Here is a 27,094-nt window from a genome sequence, read left to right on the forward strand (position 1 = left end):
CAGTGCACTTATAAATGCAGGTGCCTAAAAATGTAGGTATTAAATAATCAGAAAAAGGTCTGATGCCATTTATGGTTTTGCATATAAGTATAGATACTCTCTTTTTTTGATAAGAGACTGTCAATATTGTCAAGTCTAAAGCTTACAATTTGTTCAATAAAACCTTCACTTAGCCTGCTCCTAGAAAGTTAATTTATAAGCAGTCACAAATCGAACACAAGTGCAGCTTTCCCCAGAGAAAAGAAAAATATACACACACACACAAAGAAGTCTTAATTTTAAATAAATACTTAGAGTTTTTGGTAGCAACAGGTTTTGAATATGATCACAGTGCAGCCTGTTGTGTAACTGTGATGCTGTGAGATGCTTGGCTGACTAGTGAGGAGTGCCTATGAAAGGAAAGGTGGCAGCTGGCTTACCTGGATGCTTAGAAGGAGGATGGAACTCCTGACAATCGCAATGAGCAAATCTTGTTGACGGCTGTTGCTATTGCTACTGCCTTGTAGACATCTCAGTGAAGCTGGTCCCAGTACCTTTTGCTTGACTCTTCACTTTTGATTTTTGAGCTGCACAGAATATGCTGAGTGCTGTGGCAATATGATAGGTGCAGTTGGTATTGGTGTCCATTGCTCTGGGAAGTAAGACCTGGCTTTCAGGGAAATGCAGGCAGAAGAGCCTCATTTACAGTTCATATAAAGACCAAGTGGTAGAAGATCAGTCTGTTAAGTCTTCATGTATTTGTGAGTGTTAAGCACTGAAGTTTCTCAAATAGCATTTTCTTCCTGAGCAATTCATTCCTGTCCAAGCTTGGCACACTGGTATACAGTGTCCAGAGGAGCCTGATTCTGATGTTTGGCTGTTATTGAGGTGCGCTGGTTCATTGCTTGCTTTGCTTTGAAGCTGCAGTCTCACTTGAGGACATAACATGGGCTTCTCTGAGGTGATCTCTCTTGCTTCTATTTCAAGTCTAAACTTTGGAATAACTGTTATCTGAAAACACAGGTACATGGATTGCAGCTGCTGAGCAGAATAGGAAAGGAAGAATCATGCTTTTATGTGTTTCAGATTTTTGGATGATGCTTTGTAAACAGATACAGTAATTTAAAAGGTACTGTAAAATGTTGGTTAGGAAAGCTCATCGTGACAGCAGGCAGTTCATCCTCCCTTTCAAGTAGCTTTATGTACTTTTACTTTCATAACTAGTTTTATATGGTAAATGTAATTGGAGGGACAAGGAGCTAGATTTTATTGCTTTGCAAGCATAATTAAAGTTACCTGAGTCTCAGCTGTAGATCCAAATAATATTTGCTAATACAGCATAAGTATTTAATCTGCCACTAATTCCTGTGACTTCTAAATCAATTGATCTCTAGCAGAGCCTCATCCATGCTTTTTCCTCAGCTGTGCACTTGATTATTGGGTTCAGGTGATCTAAGTCTATACTACAATAATGCCATTTATAATGCTGAAGTAAAACGTAGTACAATCTTTCTGTCTTTTGGTGGCTGTCTTATTCTGGATGAGGCTTTTTTTTTTTTTTTTTTTTTTGGTAGAGCTAAAGTAACTTTGGAAATGTTTAGCAGTAGAAATTCAGAGTTCTTTGTACTTGTTCTAACTGTCCTCACTACATAGTTGATAAGCAAAGGAATACACTTTTAGGTGTTGGAGTTTATTCACCTTTAACTAGCAGGTTTTTGACTCGATAGGGAAAAGATTTTCCCAGTAGTGTTTCTACATTGCACTGTTGCATGGATAATTCACTAGTCATTGTAGGTCTTGTTCTGAGAACTGGACTCTGAATAGTAGGTGAAATAACTCTAAAACTTGGCGGTTTACAAAAATCTGTGTTGTAGTAGTCATATAGTACTTGGTTAAGAGTCCTCAATTCTCTTTTTCTGGGATCCTTGCTACTTAACTGGATTTGTTTGGGTTTTTTTAATGAGCCATTTTCTTGGTCATACTTTCATTTTTCCAGGTATTTACAAACATGAAAGAAATTGCTAGTTAAGCAAAATTTGCAATCAAACTCTTCCAAAATTATCAAAATAAGCCTTCCTATTTACTATGCTTGTAAAATAATACTCTAATCTTTTAGGCAGCCTGCCCACTCCTTTAATTTTCTTGCTTTTCCTACTTCAAAAACCCCAACAACAAAAAAACCCACACAAAATAACACAAAACACACAACCCCCCCCCAACCCTCTACCCTAAATTTTTTACCTCAGTTTTTAATGAGTAGGAATAAATTTTTTGGTTTGTCGAGGGGACAGCAATGTGGAATGCTTTGGTTTGGGTTTTTTTGTTTGGGTTTTGGGGGCTTTAGGTTTTTTTAAAGTTTATTTTAACTGAAAAGGGCAGGGAAGGTTCTAATTCTCTGCAGATGCTGCAGTAAAATTGATAAGCTTAACAGGTAATTTAAATAGGCTGTGAATCATTAGGAACAGTGAAGATAGTGCTTTCTATTCAAAAATTAGGTTTAGCCCTGCTTTTTGAGAGAAGGTTTCCAAGTTCAGTTCTAGATGAGTAAATATTCCCTTTCACATCTAATCTGTGAATGCAGCACTGCTCTCGTATGTTCATAATTTATCTCTGCAAAGCTTGTGGGGAGTTGAAGATAGCTCAAGAACTTCCCTGTTGGGTGAAAAAAAATGTGGTAGATGAAGGTCAGCTGCTCCTGTTTGTTGCAGTAGTTTGAATGACTCTGGCTCTGGGTTCTGGGTCAGCAGTTTGCACATCAAAAGACAGTTACTTCCAAGTTCTTCAAAATCTTGATGAAATTGCATACTTCTAGAATTTTACATGACAAATTTTCCCCTGGAAGGCTCTTTTTTTCATTTGAACTTAACTATGCTGGAGTAATTTTAGAACTGTAAATTGATTAACCAAAATGCTTGAAAACATCCCAGTTGGTTTTCTTCTGTGTGAAGAAAAAACTGATGTCCCATTAAAGTTTTGCACAAGAAAATTTGGTTGTCTTCCCTTTGAACCTGCTTTTATAGAGGAGAAACATTGAGCTCAGTCCTGCTTAGACAGAAGGGCCACACTGCACATGAGGACTGACAAGGGTTGTACTCATCTGACAGTCCCCAATGCAATTTTTAACTTTCTGGCACTATTGTGTATGCTATCTGGGCACCCCTTTTCCCTGTCTAAGTGAACTTGGGCTTACTCTTAAGTATCTTAGTCTTATGCACTAGAAACTGTTGAGAGCCCCTCCCTTGGTGTTGTCCACTGGGGAGAACAGCTTGGTATAGCTGTTTATGTTGTGGTTTAAGTACTGATGATCACTGTGAGCCAGGTGTTATATTAAAAAAACTAACAAAAAAACCACAAAAAAAAAAATTCCAGGCTTCATTTGTATGTGCAAGAGCCTGCTTCCATTGCACTGACCAAGAATAAACCTCTTTTTTTTTTTGACATAGCCTTCTCCAAAAAAACAACAGAATGTTCAAGGTGTATTTGTTTTTGTTAAAACAAACAAATCTCTCAAATTTAAGTAGTAGTCCAATTAAAAGTAGTTGTAAAAGTTCATTTGGGTATCTGTCCTCTATTTCAGCTGCCCCATGTATTCTGTGGGACATTACTGGGCCCACCTATGAAGGTTTCTGAAATCTATTTGCTCCATGTACTGGTACTGTCTGTCTTCACACCCTCCCTCCCCCAACCTTTTTCTTTGTGCCTGATTTTAAGTTAGTGAAATAATTTAACATTTCTTTTAAATAGTCTACAGCATATGATAAAATACACAATTAGTTTGATGCTACAGATCTTTTTTGTAACTTAAGTTAAAATCTGTAAAAGAAAAAATATTTAAATTTGTAAAATCCAGTCTTGGGATGGTCTCTGAGGTCCCTTCCAACCCAAGCCATTCACTGTGTGATTTCATTTAAAATACATTAGGAAATGCTGATGTTATCTTTTTCTAAAAGAAACAATTTGTAATATTTTCCTGGTGTAGTCCGTAATAATTTTTTTCTTTGCTGAAAGGGTCAAGACGGTATGCTTAAGTGTATGAGGCAGAAAGGATCATCAATACTGGAAGCAGAGTGAGAGCTTAAGTTCAGCTGCAGGATGATTCATCTTGCCACATGTAAGGAGTGTAAGGGGGGAGCTACCATTTTGTTCCTGAGTCCTGAATGGGTTCTTCTTAGTCCTGTGGAAACTGGCCTTTCACTCTGGGTGCACAGGGTGTATTTATCTTCACAGCAATGAGTGTGGATATGTGGTTCCCGCACGAGCGCAGACTGCGATCTACCACTATTTATGAAGAACACATGTACAGGAAAATGACTCTTAAGTACAAGTCATAAATTGAAATGATTATAGAATATACGTGGACAAATATACCATGTGTGGTATCGGTAGACTGTAATTTCATCAAGTGGTTTTTCAGACTTCATAAACTATGAATGAAACATGATTGTATTGGCCTTGTAACAGGTAAAGTAAAATATAGAGTCTGGCTACTTTAAAGCGCTCATAATTTTAAGGCTGGAAATAGCCTTTTGGGATACGATTAAGTCTTAAAACCTGACTGTGATTAAAAAAATACATTTCGGTGAAAATCACATGTTCAGAAACTCTGGGAAACATTTGAGTCTCCACCTCATGAATTTTTACAGTTCCCAACTTTCTGGGTGTAAACACCATGAGCTGCTTTCGGCGAAAGGAGAGGGGAAAGGGCCCGTGTTACTCAGAGCTTCGTCACCCCTCCGCTCATTCCGTTGTTTTCAGCGGGTTTTTTTCCGGTTTTGGTGGCTCGGGCTTTGTTTACTCCGGGGGCCGGGCCTGGCCCGGCAGGCCCGGCCCGGCCCGGCGCTGTGGTGCGGCGGCCATGCCGCCCTGCCCTGCCCTGCGCAAACCCTCCCGCTCGCCGCGGCGACCTCTGCCCTTTTGTATCCTGTGACACTCAGCCTGTCTTTGTGCTCAAGTTTATCCGTGATGGATACGTTTCCCTCCCAATCGCATATGCCGGGAGCCCGGCGGAGCGAGCAGATAAATTATTTTCAGCTGCAGGCCCGGGCTGGGGGAGGAGGGCAGGAGGGTGGCTGGGCCCCTCCGCGCCCTGGCCCAGCAGGACGGAGCGCAGCCTCCCACTCCCCCGGGAATATGCAAGGGGATGACTCTCGGGCCTCTCAGATCCTTTTTAAATGCAAAAGAATGTAGGAAATTGCCAGATCAGTTGGTTAATCAGTGACAACTGCAGTAGGTGCACAAAAAGCCCGGAGCCATCGCTTGCACGGGGTGTTTTTTCAGCGCCCCAGCGGGGTCGCCGCTAGCCCCACCTCTTGAACACCCGGGCCGGTTTAGTGTCAGCTTGAGAAGGGAATGTAATTGCGGGGAGATTTCTGGGTGACTGATGGCGACAATATAGGTGACACCACCGCCCCGCTGGCCCTGCTAGCGCTTTGTGTTCGCCTGGCCATCGCACAGCAGCGGAGCGCTGAGCGCTCAGCTCAGTGTCCCCAGCCCGCCGAAACAAGGCAGCCGTGCAGCCCATACAATTTTCCGTATTTTTTTTTAATGTTGGCTATAGTGCTGCCTTGTCATGGTTAAACCTCATTAAGGCCTCACGATAAGCATGTTACTGCTCCCCTTTATGGAGTTATTTGTGAGGTTAGCACCTCTGTCAAATGTTTTAAAGAGTATTCCTGAAATATTTTTGTGACCGCAATTGTTTCTCTTACTTATCTGGGACTATTTTTGGATGAACCATCTCACATCTGTGTTTTAAAGTTACCTTGGGAGAGACGGGGTCATGCAATGAAAAAGGCCTCTTAAAATTCCAGATTACGTAACACTAGAAGTGAAGTATTTCTAGATTAGGCTTGTTCCCTCTTCTCTCACCTCATGTTTGTAATGTAATTAAACGTAAAAAAATGCTTTTCTTTTTTCTTTTTTTTTTTTTATTTAAATTTTTAATTTTTTTTTTTTTTTTTTTATTCCTCTGGTTACCTCATTGAAGGCCTCCAAGTACGTCCTCTAATAAATGGCTCTAAGCTTTCCTCTTTTTCTTCTTATCAGGAAAGAAAAGACATGCTGGAGCTTCTTCTGTGATATCATAGGTGCTGGCTTGAAATTACCGGTGCTGCCATGTTAGGGTGAAGAGTTTGCAGCCCATCTGGTGTGGTGAATGCCTTCGTGTGATGTAACAGCAAGGCTCAGTGGGTTTGCATCAGAGTCCTCCTAAGTGACGCTTTTGTGGTCTCCTATCAGAGCTCCTGTGAACTTGAATGACGTAGGATATTGTTTCCAAATGTGTGGCACAGGCTGAACTCTGGGCTGGTCATTCCTGCATCAGCTGCTTGACAGCAGCAAGCTGCCAAGTATTTGAAGGCTGTAGTGCCCTCAGTTGCCTCGGTGAAAGCCTGTTTTTGCCAATGTACATCATACATTAGGGAAATAAAATCCAATCTGGCTTTTGTGGAATGATTTTATGAGAAATGTGGGATTTCATGGATTTCTTGGCAAAAAAAAAAGTTACTGAATATCATTCATGGCATTTTAGCTGATTGCACATTGGCAAAACCTGTGACCTTTGAGGAAAGGCACCTAAGGTTTTCTCTCCCCCCTCCCTCCCCCTCTTTTCTTTGTTTAACAAGAGACATTGACAGCCTTTAATTTGCTACTGCAAATTCTTGTAAGGAAGTATTTCTGTGAAGAACTAACGCAGTTCTACTAAGATACAGGTGAAACCAAACTTTTAAGAAATGCTTAAGTAATATTTGCTGATGCTTCCCACTAAGTCAGAATACTCCTGAAGTGCATCAGGTCATTCTTTTCATCTTTGCAAGTCCTGTCTTCCTTTCATGGGACAAGGGGGAACGAGATTCCTGCCATCCTTTGATGTCTGAACTGTACGAACTTAATTTTTAACACAGCTGTGCTGTGTGAAGTGCATAGTAGGAAAGCATTCTAAGTGAATTTAAAAAAAAAAAAAGGTCTTCAGGCATTCAGGAAACCAAGTTTCTTTGGATCCTGCATTCAGAAATGATGTTGCAATCACGTTACAGGTCTGGTCTTATATTTTGGCTAATCTATATGCAGAAGGAACATACCATGCGTGGTGTCTGTGGCAGCAATGAAAAGTAAGCATTAAGCACGTAGGAGATGAGGCATGCTTCCCACAGACATGGTCAGGCACTTGCATAACTGTCCTGGCATTAGCAGTGCTGTGTGCTCAGTAGGTGAATGAGGTGAAATGTATAAGCCTCACCAGCCGTCTTGCTCAATTTGAATGTCTTGTTGTGGCTTTTTCTATGTTGTCATGGTGTTACATGTGTTTATGAAGTTTTTGGTGAATGTTTTCCTTCAACTTTGTGAGTAAAATAAGAATGTGACTTTCATTGCTGTCATTTATGTCATGTCCTTCCATGCGGCAAATGCTTAAATTACTACCCCTAACAGCCAGCAGGAGCTTAGCAGTTCTGAAAAGCAGTTTAAATGTGCAATGTTTAAATGCAGATTTAGTAGCCTAATGTTTAATCCTACATTTTGAGGCTCTGGTCTCAAAATGACCTTTGGCATGGTGGTGTTTTTAGCACGAGAGGGCTTTTTAGCCTAGTTCTTCAAAAGAGCACGGTATTTGTGGTGTTTATTGCATCGTATGTAAGGGCATACTTTCATTATGTGAGTAGCTGGTTTGTTTGTGTCTGTCAAGTACTTCAGAGTTTTGTCAGAGGTATCAACTAATAGCTGTAAAAATATAACTCTGCATGACACATGTCATTTCAAGCTTGGAGCAGTCAGTATAAGTTGCCTTCTCACCTTCTGTTTATTCAGTTTATTTGCTGCACAGACAAATGCTGCTGAATTTTTTCTGTAGAACTGTCGATAGCTGAATCAAGGAACCTGTTGATTTACAAAATGTTCTTTTGAACAGCAGAATGTGAGGATGGTATGGAGGGCATGGGTATCTGTGTGCTGCCCTTGCTGCTTCCTGGTCTTGACTGCCTGGATCTGCTGCTTTAGGAGCAAAACTAATGAAGTTCAGGTTTTTAGTGTCTGCAGCCCTAGATAAGTTATGTGTATGCAGCAGACAGTTTAGTTCAACTTAAAAAAGTGGGAAGCTGCTGAAGACAACTGAGTGCATGAGGCTTTGGAATATTAAGCTGGACAATGGTTAACTACTACTTAAATTTGAGATTTAGCTGTTTAAGACTGGAACGTTGCAAACTGGAGTAAATGTAAGCTTTGTTGAGACAACAGGGTTGTTAAGCAATTTACTCTGTCCTGGTGGTTGGGATCACACCACTGCTTTGAACAGAAACAGGCTGCCTAGGCAGCCTTAATGAAACATATTCATTGACTCTTTAGGTCAGTCTTCTTGGAGCCATCTTTCATGTTCAGGAACAGAAAAGTGATAGAATTTTATAGCAGAACCTGTGTAGTTTAAGATGGTAATAAAAAAAAATCACTGTCTTTTCATACATTCATACTTTGTTTCAGCTATCCACCTTTCTAAAGGTTCAGATACTCTTCACTTTGTACCCAACAAACACTGCTTCTGTGTATGTTGATTTTAAATTGCAGAAATGTAGGGAAGATGTGCCATCCCTTATTTTAAACTGTTCAATTAAAAAAAAAAAAAAGACTGTAAGCTGAGTTTGTCACCGTTAGTCTTGCTGTTAGTATATCTGCCTTTATGGGGAGGGGAAGTGAACAGTGGTGCTGAATGAGTATTTTAACTAGAATTATTGCTTGATGCAGGTTCTGCTTTTATTTATGTGTGAGCTTTCTTTTGTTTTGACAGAAGCAGACGTAGTTGCAACTTAAAATAAGGCTGTGACTCTTGTGGCTTGCTAAACTACCTAAATGGAATAGAAGGTTGAGAGGTTAGTAGGTAATTCCAGTATTGACTATTTCCTTACCAAAACATTGGTTAATTTATTTTGATCAGGCTGTAGCTGCTACTGTCTTTCATGCTTCAACAGCTGCTGTTAGCCATATATCACATCAGAGGTGTGACTTTTATTGGGGAAAGTAGAATAAGGTTTGGCGAGAGCACAACTGACTGTTAAGGGCTGTGGTCATTAAATTTTAGGCTGGACTTAAATCTGAAGAAATACTCCTAAAATCTGAGAGTTCTTTACCATGGACTTACGCTGTGTTTCAGACATAGTAACTTTAGCATCCAGAGCTCAAACATGAAGTTGATTCATGCCTCAGATAAAAATGCAGATCTAAAATCACGTAAGGGCAAGCAGTGTTTTTGCTCTTAATTTAGATGATGGATTTGTTTGTTTACAAGCTGCATCATAAACTTAAAGGTTACTTTTCTTTTGAAAGAGAGTGTGCTCAGGAAGCAGGGCGAGTGCTAGGTTCCCTAGCACATCTCTTGCATTGTGAGGGACAGTACTTAGCCTAAACCTGCAAATTGGAAGAGTGTGAGTTGAGCAAAGTGTGTTTAGTAAAGCAAAACCCTTACCCTATTTTAATTTGGTTGTCTGGATATAATAGCAGATACAAGCTACTGTGAGCTGATGTTGACAGTTATCAATGGCTGATGTGCCTGAATTTTATTGGATGCTTGTCACCTGAAAAACAGTAAACAAAACAGGTTCAAATGCCTGCTTGATGCTTGTAACCTTGTTTCTGGAGATGCTCTGTTGTTATAAAGTTTCATTAGTGCTTCAGGAGAGTAGAGCCTTCTTGTCATAAAAAATGGTTCTTTTAGCAGGCATGATTTATATAATAAAATGAGTGGAAATTCTTACATGTTCATAACTGTGTGGCTGTTAATGGTGGATGGATGAGACTTAGTCGGCTCCAGTTTGATATTGCCCAGATTACATCAGTGCTTGGGAGGTAACAGTATCTGTGTGCTCTGCTTTTTAGCATTTGCAGGCAAAGAGACTGTTCTGTTGGAGACTGTCAGTACACACTGAAGTCCAGCTTTAACAGTTCCTGATGGCAGTGAGCATCAATAGTTGCAGTGCCAGACGTCCTTGAGCCATCAGGGATCTTCACCATGACTGCAGTCTGCTCTGGAGCAGTCTAATAGCAAAAGCTTCTTTTGGTGAAGGGGGCTCCTTCTCACCTTGTTGAAACTTCCTTATGGTGTGCTCTAATAAACTAAATGAGGTGGTAAATATTACAGATGGCTTCTGCCTAATAATTGAAATGAAATAAAACCAAATAGATATTAGAGATATGAAGATGGCTCATAGGAGTTTACCTCCAAGTGATTTAGAAAGTGTTAATATCCCAGCCGAGCACTAAAGAGATTTAAGTGTGTGGTTTTAAAGGTGACATTCAAATGCTATTTTAAGAGGAGTGATAAATGCTTGTGCCTTTCCTCTTGCCCTCTGCTTCATGCTGTAGAAGGTCCTCTTGACAGTGGTTACAAGAAGGGTAATAAATGTGCTGATATTTTTTTCCCTAAAACTTGTTTGCGACAAATCACCTTCAGTCAAACAGTCTGGCCTGGCATTTGTGTCCAAAGTGACTGAAAGCATCTCTCCTCCACAAAAGAATGCAAGATGTGAAAGCATAAACTTGTAAATCTTCTTTACTTTGGTTGCTGGTTAAGGTCAGTTGGTATCTGCGAGCAGAGTGGCCACTGAATTACAACCAAGATACAAAGATAGTTTTACTTGCTAAGTGTATGGGCTCCCTTGACTATTGTCTTAAAGTTTATTTTGCATGTAAGATACAGTGTTCAAAATTTTGATTTTTAAGAAGAAAAAGACAGCATTAGACTACCTTTGCTCATAAAAAATGGATCCAAACAAATCTTTGGAGTTCTTGCAGGAAGAGGATAGGGTACACATTTCAGAACAGATCAGTCTTCCCTGTAGAAAACTGAATGAGAACTTTTCTGAATCTGTTGCTACTGTGTTGTTGCTTTTTGTTTTTTATTCCCCAAGTCCAAATGTGCACCTTGTTAAGTTAGCTTTTTGTCAAGTCATTTTGCCATTACTAATTCTCTTGAGTGAGTATTCAAGTTCTGGAGACAACAGAACTTGAATACTCTTGGTCTTGCAAAGCGCTGTAGTTGCAGTAGTAGCACGATAACCTGGAGATGAGTAATAAACTTCATTGATACTATTCTGTGTAACCATCAGAAAGGAAATTAGGAGAAGGATTGAGCTTCATATGATGAAGCTTGTAACTTTGATTTTCTTACACAAATTGAGCATATAGCTTTGTGGAAAGGGGGAGAAATATTGTGTCTTTCAGTGTACAAATTCATTAAATTAGGCTAAACTGCATGTTTGAATTTTTTTTTTTTTTTTTTTTAAATCTCTTCCTAAAGGCTTAGTCTTGGAGTTTGGTCTGTATTTAGTGGGTCATCTCTGTATGCATTTGAAAAATCTGTTGTGTGTATAGCTAACTTTAGTTCATCGTAGGACCTGGTGCTTCTGCTTGCTCATCTGATTACGCAGCTCAGGGGAATAAGGTTAAGGACATGCTGTTGGTAACTAGAGCGTTTTCAGGGCTTTAGTTCAGCAGATGGGCTGCTCAGCTATATTCATACATCTGCCTACCTGCTGTGGCAGCTGCTGCTGCTGCGTGTTGTGTTCTTTTGTTCTGTTCCACCCAAGAAAGGAGCACTAGGAAGTGTAGTGAATGGATTAATTTAAGGTTAAGACTAGTGTTTTGCTTGCTTCCTAACTCTCTATCATAATAAAGCTTTGGATAAAGCTAATGAATCCTTCGTAATGTGAAATAGATTTTTAAGATGTGTTTCAGGGGGCTAAAAGTAGCTAGCATTTAAAAACCAGTCAAGTATGTTTTCTTTATGTTGCCTGATGCTATTTATTTTAATATCTTCTTCTCTTTCTCCCCCTTCCCCTGCTTTTTCTAGGAGCAGTAACCAGACTTTGCCTGACACTGCATGGTCCAAAAGAATTAAGGAAATATGGAATGACATGAAGGAGATTAGTTGAGGATTAAAGGCTTTGAGGACAAAACACCTCACCGAGGTGAAGCACAGACTAACATTCTGGTTGTAGCTCCAAGGAGCTGTGTGCTGAAAAAAGATGGCAGATCCAGGAATGATGAGTCTGTTTGGAGAAGATGGGAATATTTTCAGTGAAGGGTTGGAAGGTCTTGGAGAATGTGGATATCCTGAAAATACAGTAAATCCTATGGGTCAGCAAATGCCCATGGATCAAGGATTTCCCGCTTTACAGTCATCTCTTCATCATCCTCCTGCAAATCAAAACCAAGCCAAGTTGACCCATTTTGATCACTATAATCAATACGAACAGCAGAAAATGCACCTGATGGATCAGCCGAACAGGATGATAAGCAATGCCCCTGGGAATGGTATAGCGTCTCCTCATTCGCAGTATCACAACCCTCCAGTTCCTCAGGTTCCTCACAGCAGTGGTGCTGGTGGTCAGATGGGAGTCTATCCCGGCATGCAGAACGAAAGACACAGCCAACCCTTCGTAGACAGTGGCTCCATGTGGGGACCACGGGCAGTTCAAGTGCCAGACCAGATAAGAGCGCCATACCAGCAACAACAGCAGCAGCAGCAGCCGCAACCCACACAGCCGCCACAGGCACCCTCCGGACCCCCTGGGCAGGGCCATCCTCAGCACATGCAGCAGATGGGAAACTACATGGCTCGTGGTGATTTTTCAATGCAGCAGCACGGTCAGCCGCAGCAGCAGAGGATGAACCAGTTTTCTCAAGGCCAAGAAGGCCTCAATCAGGGAAACCCTTTCATTGCCACCTCAGGACCTGGCCACTTGTCTCATGTGCCCCAGCAGAATCCCAGTATGGCACCTTCTTTGCGGCACTCAGTCCAGCAATTTCACCACCATCCCCCTACTGCTCTCCATGGGGAATCAGTAGCCCACAGTCCCAGATTCTCCCCTAATCCTCCCCAGCAGGGTGCTGTTAGGCCGCAAACACTTAATTTTAGTTCTCGGAGCCAGACGGTACCCTCACCTACTATAAACAACTCAGGGCAGTATTCTCGATATCCTTACAGTAACCTTAATCAGGGATTAGTTAATAATACAGGGATGAATCAGAATTTAGGCCTTACAAATAACACTCCAATGAATCAATCTGTACCAAGATACCCAAATGCTGTCGGATTTCCATCAAACAGTGGTCAAGGACTAATGCACCAGCAGCCCATCCACCCTAGTGGCTCACTTAACCAAATGAACACGCAAACTATGCACCCTTCACAGCCTCAGGGAACTTATGCCTCTCCACCTCCCATGTCACCTATGAAAGCAATGAGTAATCCAGCAGGTACACCTCCTCCGCAGGTTAGACCCGGTAGTGCTGGAATACCAATGGAAGTTGGCAGTTACCCAAATATACCCCATCCTCAGCCGTCACACCAGCCCCCTGGTGCCATGGGAATTGGACAAAGGAATATGGGCCCCAGAAACATGCAACAGAATCGTCCATTTATGGGTATGTCTTCAACACCACGGGAGATGGGTGGGCACATGAGACCAAATGGTTGTCCAGGTGTTGGCCTTGCAGATCCACAAGCAATACAAGAGCGACTAATATCTGGCCAGCAGCTTCCTAGTCAACAGCAGTCTTTTCAACAGCAAATGCCAACCTGTCCTCCCATGCAGCCTCATCCAGGGATACATCACCAGTCTTCACCACCCCCACATCCTCATCATCAGCCTTGGGCACAGCTTCACCAGTCACCACAAAACACACCACAAAAAGTGCCTGTCCTTCAGGTAAGCTACTTCCAATTAGTAGAAAATGTTTTAAATGACTATAAATGCCTTTCAGGATACACAAGAACTATGGTTTCAAAACTGTTGCCCCTGTTCAACTCCCTTGTTTGTTATTGGGAATGTGGCTTTTTTGGTGTACAGAGGCTGAAGGTAAAATTGTGTTCAGGTATCTTTCTAACATCCTCATGGTAATTGTTATAGGATAACATTGTGGATAGACCAAAATGTGATACAACAACAGGACAAACAGAATACGTACTATTTTTTCATGTTGGTTCCTTTGGGGAGAAGATGGAAAGCATGTGTGAGAATTGTCATTCAATTATTCAATTTTTGTATTTGCAACTTGGAGGAAGAAGTGTGTGTTATAATGTGTTTGTTTTGGCCAAACCAAGATCTTTATTTTAAATCCTAAGGGGATGTTCTGTGGTTTTAAATTAAAGCTTAAATTGTTACACGTGAAAAAAAAATTCTGGCATGAACTTCTTTAGCACCAAGTAATGAAACCGAGAAGTGATGGGGAAACAGTTTATACAGGGAGAAGACAACAATGTGAATCAGTCTGAAATTAAATCTTCTGAGGCTCAAATGAAATGTTAAATAGAATGCAAGTTTTATTTTACTGAGGCTTTGGTCTGCCAGGTTTCGATGGCCATGTATTGCTTCTATGTCATTTTTCAATTAAAAGCTAAAAATGGTAAAACATCTTGATCCTCTGTAGCTTAACAGGTTTGACTGCATGCTAGGATGTTAAGCTTCAGCTGAAAAAATGCTTTTTAGAATCTTCACGTTTGCTGTTGTTTGCCTTTGACTCAGTCAGTCAGAATTCAAGAGGTTTTGGTACCAGATGAATTAGTTGTCAAGATACCAGATTTACTAATTTTTTTTTTTTTTTAAATCAGTAGTTAATGCCAAGTAGCTCTGCCCGTAAATATTTGGAGACAATTGTTGGAATGTGGTCCTAACAACACGATGCTACAATACGCTTAATAAATCATAAAGCCAGCTGTCCTGGGCAGTGTCCCGGGCCTGTGCGCACAGCAGCTGCTCGGCCGTCCCCTCCGCTGCTGCCTGCCGGCTGCTCCCGTTCGCTGCTCCGCACAGCGTGAGCCGGCGCTGCGAGTCAGATGCGTGCTCTGCGGAGAGGCAGCTGACAAGGAGTGGTAGATGGAGCAGCCCAGCAGCTGGGACAGGCTTCCACATTCCCTGTGGAAGAGAGGAGGTGGGGGGGACTAAGCTGGGCAAGGGGAAAAGTGCACTGTCTTTCTCTTGAGGGAGGAGGAGGCTCTCTTGAAGAGGCAAAGTTTATCTTCAAGACCATCTTTCTCTTCCCTGCCTACCTCAAAGTTAGTTTGAAGTTTTAGATGCCTGTGTTGGCCCTTCCTCTCTCTGCATTTCCACACTCAAACTTTGTTTGGAGAGCTTAAATTACAGTTCTTGTATGCATGTGGAGTTGTGTGTCCCTGTCTGAGACAGCAGCTCTTCCCAATGCCTCCTGTTACCAACTGTGTGGGTAAGCAGGATGAAAAGGAGAGAGCTCAAGACTATAGGGAAAAAATTTTAAAAATGAGTGACTAATTGGGAAGGGGGTAATGACAGCACAGAAAAATCAGTACAAAAAGGGTAGGAATGAGAAAAAGTAGTACAAGACACATTTTTTACTCTAAAGATGAGAGCTGAAGCGTCTAGTAGAAAAAACTTGAAAGAAAATTATAGGAGTAGTAACGTAAGACTTTTAAGGCAGTAAAGGAACAAAAACCAGTGTCACTAGGATCTTTCATAACCCATGATGGTGGAGATGTGGGAGGAAATACTTGAGGTGGACTGTACCCTAAAGCAGTGGTATTCTTCACCAGCATGAATTCCTCATTTTCATCTGCCCATCCAGTAAGCCTATTTTTGGCATTAAAAGGTGGTTTGGGAGAGGAAAGTTTACTTGAAAAATGTACAAGCTTCTTAAATGTTCTTGGGACATTTTTTTGCCTTTAATCAGTGAAGAGGTTAAACACAGACAGCTCAACCCTTAAATAAGCTAAGGAACCTATTACAGAGTGCTGAACTGCAAATGAATAGCTTGAAGAAAGGTAAGTGCTGAAACGAAATAATTAGAGGAAAACCACATGATAACTCCAGTTATTTGATTAAAATCAGTAATTCAGGCAGTTGTAGCAAGCCAAGTAACTTCCCTGTTAGCTTATTTCTGTTAAGTTTTTATCTGGTAAAAGTTGCTGTTCATGTACCTTCCCATTAAGTAATTAGTTTGAGCCCTGACTGTAGTAATGAAACTCTTAACAGGCAGTCGTTTCCCCCTTGAAAACTGTTTGGATGAAATGAGTATTGTTCAAATCAACGAAAACTTAACCCCTCCCCATCCCCTGGGGAAAAAATGCAGATGTGTGAAACCCCTGCTCTTTAACCTGACTACAGAGTTGGTAGCTCTCCTGTGTCATGGTTTTCCTCTCATGTCAGTAGGTAGAAAACTGTTCACCAAAGAGCAGTTATTTAAATGACTGGTTTGTTTTTATTTGTATAAAATGAATCAGCGAAATTAATATAGTTAGTGAAAATGGAAATCACTATGTACTTTAAAATCAACTGAAGTCATCTTAGTAATTATTTTTCAGTGATTTGATGCTAGCCTTATCCTGGGAAGGCTGTAATACTTGTGGTTAACCAAATTACTGTTTTGTTGTTAGATATGTTGGAAGGAAAGTGAAGTTCTTTTACTTTTAAGTTGAAAGAAATTGCTGTGTTGATTCCAAGGCTTGTTATTTCTTTTTTTGTGTGGAAAACTGCAAATTATTTTGGCTGTGAGATGGAGCTGGTGATTGACAATTCATCTGGTTTTGATTAATAGCTGAAAACTTGACATGGTTATTAGGACCGTGTTAGCAGTGAGTTGCTGGCTTCAGTGGAGTTTGACAGACCCATAAGAACCACTGCAGTGTTGGGATGTTCAGTCAGTGTGCTTGGTTTGTCAGGCAAGTGTTTCCTTTGAAACACTTTTCACTAAAGGTTTTTGGAAGAGCCTTGTGGCCATGGGGTGGGAAGGCTGGTTCTGCTGTGGCAGAGCCATCCACTAAGGGGAAAATCACGGATCAGGAGTAGCTTGCCTGTTTTCATAGGGGAGGCATCTGTGTTGGGCTTGTGAGCTTGTGTTCTCCAAAATACTCATAAATGATCTGGAGAAGAGTGAAAAGTCAGATGGCAAAATTTGCTGCTGCTGTTGATGGACCCAAAGCAGAGTACCAAATGCAGATGTGATGAAGAACCTAGTAAGAATGAAATAAAATAATTAGAAATATAATAGAAGAGTCAATTACTTGGCTGCTAAGTTGTGTGAGTCAAGACATGGCCGGGGAGGATTAGATTGGTTTTGTCACAGAAGGGGTTATCAAGCACTGAAACAGGCTGCCCAGGGAAGGTATAAAGTTGCTATTTGTGAAGGAATTTAAAAGATGTATAGATGTGGTGCCTGCCCATGTGGACATGCTTAAGGACGTGCTTTAGTGGTGGACCTGACAGTCAGACTTTATGATCTTAAAGGTCATTTCCAACCTAAATGATTTTATGGTTCTGTGGTGCTTGAGCAGTGAAATGGCAGGCAAAACCATTTTTTTAGGAGCAGGTCTCGGTGTTAGATGGCTGTCTGAAAATGAGCTATAACAGTTAAAGAAATAAATCAGTATGAATTGTAATGAAAGTAGTAGAGAACAAAACAAAGATTATTATGTGTATGTATGGTATGCTGGTGAGGCAAGTGCTGTGAAGTTCTGTGTTCCTTCCTCAGTCCTCAGAAAATACAGCAGCACTTGAAAAAGCTGGGGTGGGGGGGCAGGCTGGGGGAGTTTTAGTGGGGAAAGGAAGGAGAGAGATGGTGAAAGCCTCTAAATTGTCAGTGATACAGGTGCATGAAGAGGATGAAATGTGAAGTAAGGGTTGTTTGTCACCTGTTTTTGTCTCCTTGAATTCTTTTTAGGTATTCAGCAAGCTGTCCAGTGGTGAGTTCAGAACTGAACAATAAGATGCTGATCTCTGAGATGTTTCATAGAAAAATGCATCATCATTAGATAAACATAAAGGCACCACATTTGGCTCAGCAGATCTCTGCCATACATAAGTGACTGAGAATTTGTTTCTCAGTTGCATCTCCTGTATGCATGTCTGGTTCTTGTCCTCTTCCACACGCTTTATCAGAGGTGATATCAGGTTAGACAGGCCTTTGGAGGCCTAATGCTATGCAGTTGTTCTTACATATCTTTATTTTCAGGGCATTTTATTGGTGATAGAGGAAGTGTAGGAGTTTTCTTTGCCAAGAATAGGCTGTCCTGGGTGTGTTGTTACATACAACTTATTTACCCACAGCTACTGTGTGGGCTGAAGTTTCGAGTCGTGTTCATTAATCATGTTCCACAAATGCAATCTACATTATTTATAGTCAAACACAGGAGTATTTAAATGACAAACTAGTATGGTGTAGCCTCCGTGCCCGACTAAATGGGAGAGCTCCACAATGGGCACAAACAGTGTTGAAGGATTCTGGGTTGCAGTGTCCAGGTTCTGGTGGAGAAGGAACTAATTTTGTGTGTGTTACCGGTTCACTGCCAGGTTTGTTCTGCTGGCCTTATTATCTGTGGGCATGTGACTTTGCTTTAAATCATAACTCATAGCTGTGTTTGGTATGAACACATTCTTTTGAAATTTCCTGCCCTCCCTTGCAGGGGAGGAGGCAGGGAAAGTCCTGCTGAGTCACCAGCTGGGTCACCCCTTTCACAGGCCCTTCCTGCAATTTCAAACTCATGTTGCTGCCTCAGTTTAATTTATACTTGGATATACCTGAATGGAAAGGGATGTTAGTGAAAACTATAATCAGCTGTATTGGTTTGATGCAATATTCTAACCTGGCAGAAAGTAGAGGTTAAATCAGTTTCTGCTGGCACACTAAAATGAAGTTGGTTCTCCCCTGGGTTTTTGTTTTAATGGCTGAGAGTAATAAGAAGTGATTGACTCCTTACTGTCTTACCATGAATTATCTTTCAGTGTTTCCTGTAACGTAGTAACAAATGATGCCACTTGAATAGTTAGGATTATTCCCATAAATAATATTTATAAGCAATTTCCCACATCTCCAGAGAGAGCTGCTGGCTTTTTAATCCCTTGAGTATTTAACTTTTGGACTATTTTCCTGTTGATAAGTAGAACAAATCAAATTTATTTTAAAAAAACCCTAGAAACACTATTGGGTACTTTTTGTTTTGATGCAGAGGCTATTTCACATGACTGCTAGCTGGTCTTTTGAGGTACTGTGTATGCTGCATATTCAGCAGAGTCTCGTGGCTGCCTGCCCCTGGAAATTCTAGTTTCCTTTTTCAAATATTCACAGACCAGCAAAACAGTGTATGTTGGCATGATTTTTGAAACTGCCAGACTAAATGGAATTAAGAACCCACTAATACTGAACTTTTATTAGCTACAATTGTATATTAATTTTATGTGTAGATAAGCATGAATGTATGTGTATTTCTATAATATATATGGAGAAAATGTAGGCAAAATAAGAGGTTGTTGATAGTAATGGGAGAGAAAAAGGGAAGGAAATCCATAGTATTCATATTAAAGTAAAGGTTGATAGCAGTATTTTTGTCTTTAGAGTTTACAGGCTGTATTTTGTTGGGGCTCTGAAGAATTCTTGTATTTGAGCAATGTAAGCAATGTAATTAACTAAAATTTTCCAACTAAAAGAAAAACAGACGGTAAAATCTACCTTTGGTCAGAAGTGTTGAAGTTATTTCACCCCTGTGGAGTAGAATTTTCTGTTACACTGATAACTTGATCCATCTGTGAGTGAGTTTCCATGTAGGTCTCTCAAAGGATATAATATTATGAAGTACTATGTCCAAGAAAGGTTCATACTCTAAAACTTAGCAGTTGTGTTCCAATCTAACAGTTAATATTAACATATCCAAAGGCTTATTTCTTCATCACCCTTGAAAAGGCTATTTGTGGTTTTGTAAATAAAGTGTTTGCAGTGATTTTTCAGTGAATAGGCCTTTGGGCCAAAGATTTGTAGTTTTGAGGTGGTTTTGCTATGAACTTTTTGGTCTTTTTTACTGTTGAGGAGGCACAAGCTACTTCAAGAATACTTCTTCCCTCAGGTGCCATGGTTCGACTATGATGAAAATAATTTGTGCCATTAAATTGTCTTCTCTGAAGTTTTGGGCAAAGCCAGTTTGTAGAATTAACATGAAAACATAAGTCTGCATCAGCATAGTGATTTGTAGGTTTAAGAGTTACCCAACTTGTTCTTCAGCGTGGGTATTTTGAAAGTTTCTGTGAGATGTAGATGACCTGAATGTATTGTTTCCTGAAATCCTTAGTATTTTCTGAGGAATCACCCAACTAGAAAAGTTTTTAAATTCATGCTGCTTGTTTAGTACTTCAGTATTGTGTTCTTATCTACTGCTGATGGTCACTTCTAGTGGGACTTGACAGCTATCTTACTTTCCCATGGTTGAAAATGTTGTCCTACTTTATATTTATTTGAACAAATTTAAATCTGTTGTTTCAGAGAAACTTTTTTTCATTATTGAAAGCTGATAGTCTAATGAAACCCCTCATGTCTGTGTCATTATTGACCTACAGAGACAAGGATTGCAAATCTGGGCAAATGAAAGGAAAATGCTTGATTTTTTTTTTTTTTTTTTTTTTTTAAATTTTAAATTTTCATTAAATACAGTGCCAGTCTTAATAAGGAACAAGTTGCAGGTGAAGAAATAATTCCTATCTTTTTACTGTGGATCCTTGTTGTGGGATTCTGTCCTGCTCTTTCTCATGGAATTTGAGGCATCCATTTATTTTAAGCTATCCTGTCCTTGCTTGTATCTTGAATGAAAGTGTCACAAACATGCATAAGTGTTTTTATTTCCTCTGTGGAGTAAATTGACACTGTGGAGTGTCAGTTCCCACTATGATGGGACACCATTGCTTTGAAGTGTAATTTGTAGCTTTTGTCTGTAGTTGTTTTCTCTCTCAGTTCAGTAAGCCAGTGCTTTTCACTTCTGAGTTGTCAGATTTCAATTCTTTTTAACTGTATGATGATACATGTATTTTCCTGGTGATAATGTAGTCTGGATTTGGGGAAAAAACCCCAAACAAAACGCTTGTTTGATTTTTTTAGAGATGCTATCTGTAAATATTTATAGACTTCTCAAAAGAGTTGTAAAGTGTGGTAGCTAAAGAGCAAGGTTTTATACCCGTGAGTGGTTAAAGCATCTATTATTTGTACATCTGTTCTTTTTAAATATTCTCAAATTTGCCAGTGTGGTTTAAAGATGGTGAAGCTGCTTCTTGGGAGCTGGTAGGAGCAGACTAGGAGATGCGGGCAGGAAGCAATGATCAGGGAAGGGGCAGGGAAGGGCTGAGCTGATCTGACAGAGCAGAGCTGAACAGTAGGAACGGAGAGGAAATGGCCAATGTCTGTGTTAGAATGGGGACAGAGAAGTTTAGGGAGTCACTCCACCTCTCTGTGCTTGAGTCACCTGCCTTTTGAGCCCTTGCCAGAGGCAGCCATTTGGTACAGTGGTGCCTGTTATTGCTCTTCTCACTGCTTCAGGGTGTACCTTTGTGTCACCCTGCTGTGGGCATGTAGCCCACTGACAGCTTCCCAGCATAGCTCTGTGAGCTCAGTAACTCCCAATATCTAATCTGCTTTAGAAAAAAACCCAAAAAATGTGCAGATGAAGGTGGCTGTGGTCTGGGATACAGAACCTTTGCTGCTTCCTACCCCTGCCTGATCATTTGGTGAATGGGCTTATCTGGCCAGGTCATGTTCCTGGCAGCTCTCCATTGTGTGACCACAGGATCACCCAAGCTGGTGGTGTAGGAGTGGGAATGCTTGCGGGGGCAGAATTGGGACTGCCCCTTCCTCTGGCAGTGAGCTTTAATACTTTTACACATCTTGGTTTTTTTTATAGTACCTGCCCTCAGTAATCAGTCCTAGAGTCCTCCCTTATATTTTGATAAATTAAAACTTTCATTAGAAGTCTTAGAAAGCTTTATCTTTATTGAATTAGTGACAAACAGGCCACATTCCAGCTTCTCCCAACTTCCTTCTTACTCTGCACAAATATTAATGACTAATTTGATTTCAGGAGTGTTTTCTTTTTTACAAAAGTGGGGCTGTTTTCCAACTAAAGTACTTGCAACTGTTTTGTTATTGAAGAGATGAAAGAATATCCCCTTTCTACCAAAGAGCTTGGCACAATTTCATTTGGTGTGTGTCATATTGAGGATGCTTCCAGTTCCAGTTAGTGAATTGTCTTCTTTGAGTACTGAATGGGATTTTTTTTTTCCTAGCATACAGAATTTTTAAAAGCATGGCAAGTTAGAAATAAAACTCAGATTAATTTTTTTAGTCATCTTTATGAGGAAACATAACTGAGAGATTCAATAACTAAGTGATCTGAGTGTGTGTTTGCTCTTCCCAGAGTTTATAAATCATTCTTTTTGATTTTACTGTACTTTATATATTACCTACCTGCTTAGAATTTTCTCTCTTCCTGGCAAGATCGGTGTAGCCAATAGTGTTGCCTCTGTTTATGAAGAGGAACATAGAGATGATGGCCTTGAATTTTGTTATTTATTCAAAACTAAAATTCATAAAACCCCCAATTTAAATTCTTACTTAGGTATCTGTTACTCTGAAATGTGCCACCTCTTTGCTCTCTGTCACTCCTTCCAGTATTACTCTTGCATTAGAGTGCAGCTCAAGAAGACTGAGACTACCAGTCTTAACAGTAAAAAGCAGAAAATCCCACTTCTTGTGTAGGAATTTGGTAGTTGTAGAGGTTAATGTGAGAGTAGTGCAGTTATACAAGATGTGGAAGAAAAAAGTGGAAGCGCAGTTATACAAGATGTGGAAGAAAAAAGTGGATCTCTCTGATTTTTCACTGTTGGGCTGGGTGGAATCTTTGTTCCTTTACTTTTGTTTTTCCTCAGTACCAAGGATTGGGATCCAGCTCTTTCCTGTATTCCTCCTCAGTGGTTTTACTGTGTTAGCCAAGCTTAGGAGAGAACAGCTCTTGTGTTAGGCTGAGCAAGCAAAATATTAAGAACTTCTGGGAATGGGTTCATATTGCTTGGGTTGCTGCTGTAGAAATTAAATGTTAAGAAATTGCAGGATGATAGAACGACTTGCATTGGAAGTGACCTATAAGAGAATCTAGTTCCATACACCCCACCACAAGTAGGGATGCTGGAGTGGGTTAACCCTGGGTGGATGCCACCCACTGAATCAGGTTCCTCAGGTCCCTATCCAACCTGGCCTTGAATGTTTCTGTGGGTGGGGCATGCACAAGTTCTCTGTGCAACCTGTTCAGTGCCTCTGTACTGTCTTGAGGAACGAATTTCTTCTTAACATCTAATCTAAATCCTCTCTTATAGTTAAAACAACTCCTCTTTGCCCTGTCCCTATCTGCCTATCTAAAAAGTTGCTCTTCTGCTTTTTTTATAAGCCCCCTTTAAGTACTGAAAGTCCATAATCTTAACTTTCTAAAGTCATGATTTCTAAGTCTTGGCAGGTTTCTATGGCATATTATTAACCTTTTCATTTTGGAAAACTGCAAGTATTTGTCTTCATGAATGCAACGCTTATTCTGTAGTATGCAAAACCAAATGGGCCGTTGATATATTGTTATAACATTGTAGGAAGTGACAAACATTTATTTAGGTTTCAACTTCCACTTTTTTAATATTTATATTAAAATATTAATTTTTTTGTATTTCCTTAAATGTAATCTCTTGTTATTGTAATCGTAGAGGAAATTTTCATGTTATACTTGACTTCCCAATATATGCCCACTTACAGTAAACTTTTCTTACAACAGACTGAATAATTTAATTGGTTGAATCAGAAAAAAAAGTCCATGTTAATTGTGCTAGTTAAATTGTGTTCTGTTATGTCTCTGTAACTCTCACAATCAAAATAACATGACTACAGTGACTAAGGAGTTAATAGTTCCACAGATTTTTGGATGTAGTTTTTCTGGAAGAGGAGAGAAGACTCATAACAAACTTTCTAATGTCTAGTAGTCAATATGAACTCTTGCTTTTTCCACTCCACTTTTACATCTTTCTCCAGATGGCCCTCCATCCACTTGCATTCTGGTACTTGGTATCTTTTTTGGCCCTGCAAGATGCTGATAAGTGTGATAATACTGTAATTTTCCTTACATGTGAGCACTGGATGATATGAAGTCCTTAATTTTATTTTTGGAAGAAATCTTTCTGTACCAGCCAATTGTTGCTAAATATAGTGAGAGGCTTATAATACACAGTGCATGTTGGAATTTAAAGCAACGCCTTACGCTAAAAAGTTGACATCACATTTTACTTGTACAGCTGTGCATGAAATACAGAGTCATTAAAACTGGTCTAAAACTTTGGGCATTGCAGTTATTTGTGTCTGTTTGTTAATGGGATCTTGCAGATGTCTACTGGGGCAAGCATTGTCAGAGATGCACAGAGGGACACATGTCTCCAGTCCTGGAATACTGCTTGGTTGTGTTTCTCTCTGTAGGCCTCCTATAAAATACTTCAGGGAAACTTGTTGAAAACCAAATAATGCTGTACCTAGGGTATTAGATTGGGACTGGAAGAATTTTTGCTGACTGACACAGGTTGGTTGTTTGGTGTCAGTATTTCAGTGTTCCTGGTGGGTGTGCTTGAGATGGCCTGCAGCAGTGAGGAGTTTCTACAGTTCCCTGCTGCTCTGTACAGCAACACCCAAAAATGTAACTCAGAAACTGTTATGGCAGCCAGGGGTACGTTAAAAGTGTTGCTTTGGACACAGCTCTGCAACTGCAATATAACATTATGATGTAACCCTGTATGCTGTAGGCTTGTCTGATTTAAGATCTGCCCATAGGGATTTTTACATTTTACTATAGGTTGTGTTAAGAATGTCTGGAGCAAAGATGCTAAAAATATTTGCACTAAAGATAAGGTGTCTTATAGAACAATGTTAATCAAACTGGTTGGAGAATCTAAATTGAGTTACCTCAGTTGGTAAAGGAAGTAGGTGTTACTTCACAGAAAATGAAGTGTAGGATTTTTAGTGAGGGTTTTTTTTTCTTGTTTTCATTGATTTTGTGTGTGTGTTTTGAGGGGGTTTGTTTGTTTGGAGTTTTTGTTTGTTTTTTTATTTTGCACTTTGTTTTCCATCCTCCCATCTTCCCTCCAGTTCTAATGACACATTCTGATTTAATTATCAGTTTAGTTCAGTTACTAGAGGAGTTGGGGAAAGGCCTACCTTTGACATGCCATAGCTAACATGTTCAAAGGGTATTTTCATTTGTTGCTGTGACTAAAGAGTTTGAGAAGTATCTTGGGCTCTTTGGCATAAATGGCTCTTAGCAGCAAATATAACATCAATGGATTTTTATCAAGTCTGTGATTTCAAGCCCATTTTGTCATATTGAAGTTAGTAAAATAGTGCAATGAAAAGGCCATATGGGGAACTGCTGTCTTCCCACCACACAAAAAAAAAAAAAAAAAAAAATAGAGCTGATTACTGCTGATTACTTCTGGTTTTGTGTCACATGTGTATCTGTTAATAGTTCTTTAAGCTGGTGTTTCCAAACCATGGTCTGTTATACCTCTGAAGTCACTTGCAGACTACTTTTATGTGGCCTGGGAAAGTTGATTAAGGAGAGCAGGTTTATATGATAAACAGCAATATGCATGTGGGAAGTTCATTAGGAGAATAGTATGTCCACTATTAGAAGCTCGCTGATCTTGACAACAGAAAAAAAGGGGGAAGAAGGAAAGTTAACAGAACAGAATTCTATGGTGTAACATAAATCAGACTTCTGATGGGATCTGCTGAGAGTGGTGTCTGAAATGACAGTGGTTGCATCTCAGTGTAAAGCAAAGTGCAGAGACCGCCTGTCCCAGAAAGTGTATTGTGACCAGTACTGCTCAGTGTCTTCATCAGTGACCCAGACAGGGAGACGAAGGGCACCCTCACCAAGTTTGTAGATGACACCAGGTGGGGTGTGGAGGTTGATGTACCTGAGGTCCAGGATGCCATCCAGAGAGAACTGGACAAGCCAGAGGAGTGGATCAGTGTGAACCTCATGAGGTTCAGCAAGTCCAAGGGCAAGCTGTTACACTTCCATCAGGGTATCAATTACAGACTGAGGGTTCAAGGGGTGGAGAGCAGCCTTGCTGAGAAGGACTTGAAGGCGCTGGTGGATGAAAGACTGCATGTGACCTGCCAAAATGTGCTGGCACCACAGAAAGCCAATCCTGGGCTGCACCAAAAGCAGTTAGGCAAGCAGCTCAAGGGAGATGATTCTGTTGTTCTGCTTTGCTCTTGTAAGACCCCACCTGGAGTGCAACATCCAGCTCCTGGGGTCTGCAACACAGGGGAGGCATAGATCTCTTGGAGTGAGTTCAGAGAAGAACAAGAAGATTATCAAGGGTCAGGAATTCCTCTCCTATGAGGAGAAGCTGAGAGAGTTGGGGTTGTTCAACCCAGAGAAGAGAAGGCTCTGTAGAGATGTTACTGCAGTCCTTTAGTACCTAAGGAGGGGCTTATTAGAAAGATGGGTACAGACCTTTTAGGAGGTCTTGTTGTGATAGGACAAGGGGTAATGATTTTAAACTGAAAGAGGACTGGTCTAGATTAGATATAAGAAACACTTTTTTTTTATGGTAAGGGTGATGAAGCAATGTTACAGGTTCCCCAGAGAGGTGGTAGATGCCCTATCCCTTGAAACGTTAATGTCAGGTTGAATGGGCAACCTGATTGAGTTGAAGATGTCCCTGCTTATTGCAGGGGGATTGGACTAGATTGCCTTTTCAGTCTTTTCTGATCTGAACCTTTCTATTATCTCTCCAGGAGGGCGTTCTCTGTTGGCTCCTGATGGTATATCCACCTCATCTGAAAGTTATGGATTGTATAGCGCTGCCTTTTTTGGAAAGGCCATGAAAGGACCAATGTTGTATTTGTTATGTCTTATATTTGCCTTTCACTTTGAAGGGATTTGGACATAGCTGAGCATTTCTGGGCAATTGTAAGATTTGTAGCAGGAAGTGTCAGCATGAAACCAAAGTTACCTGAGTTTGACAGGTCAGTATTAGTAAGCCACCTAGAAAAAGATGGCTTTAGCCTGTGATGGCTTTAGCCCTCCATATCTGTTAACTTCTTCCATCAGATAACCTTTGTGTAACTTGAATCAGAGGGAATTTGTTGGTGGGTCACACAAACATGATCACTGTTTCCATTTCAAAGGGTGGAACTATGTAGATGGTAACACGCCTGGGGTTATGGAGGTGACCACAAACCTCCTCTGTCTTCCACCCCCACCATCCTGGGTGAGATTCTCCACATCTGCCTGGAGCTCTGCTCTGAGGGGTGCCTG

At 40.5% G+C, this 27,094-nt stretch overlaps 1 protein-coding gene across 8 annotated transcripts in view; it reads left to right on the top strand.

The window, feature by feature from the left end:
- CHD7 (chromodomain helicase DNA binding protein 7) overlaps positions 1 to 27,094 on the top strand; it is a 133,098-nt gene that overhangs the window by 29,751 nt on the left and 76,253 nt on the right. For 7 of the 8 annotated variants that reach the window (XM_050971144.1, XM_050971143.1, XM_050971148.1 and 4 more), the window contains one exon: positions 11,810 to 13,670. In XM_050971144.1, coding sequence (XP_050827101.1) covers positions 11,985 to 13,670 — 1,686 coding nt within the window. In that variant the 5' untranslated portion in view covers positions 11,810 to 11,984. Of the gene's footprint in view, positions 1 to 8,816; positions 8,835 to 11,809; positions 13,671 to 27,094 lie in introns of those variants that run through there. The other variant, XM_050971146.1, reaches the window with a different exon arrangement.

The sequence above is a fragment of the Serinus canaria genome, chromosome 2 (genome assembly GCF_022539315.1).
Source record: "Serinus canaria isolate serCan28SL12 chromosome 2, serCan2020, whole genome shotgun sequence".
NCBI lineage: Eukaryota > Metazoa > Chordata > Aves > Passeriformes > Fringillidae > Serinus > Serinus canaria.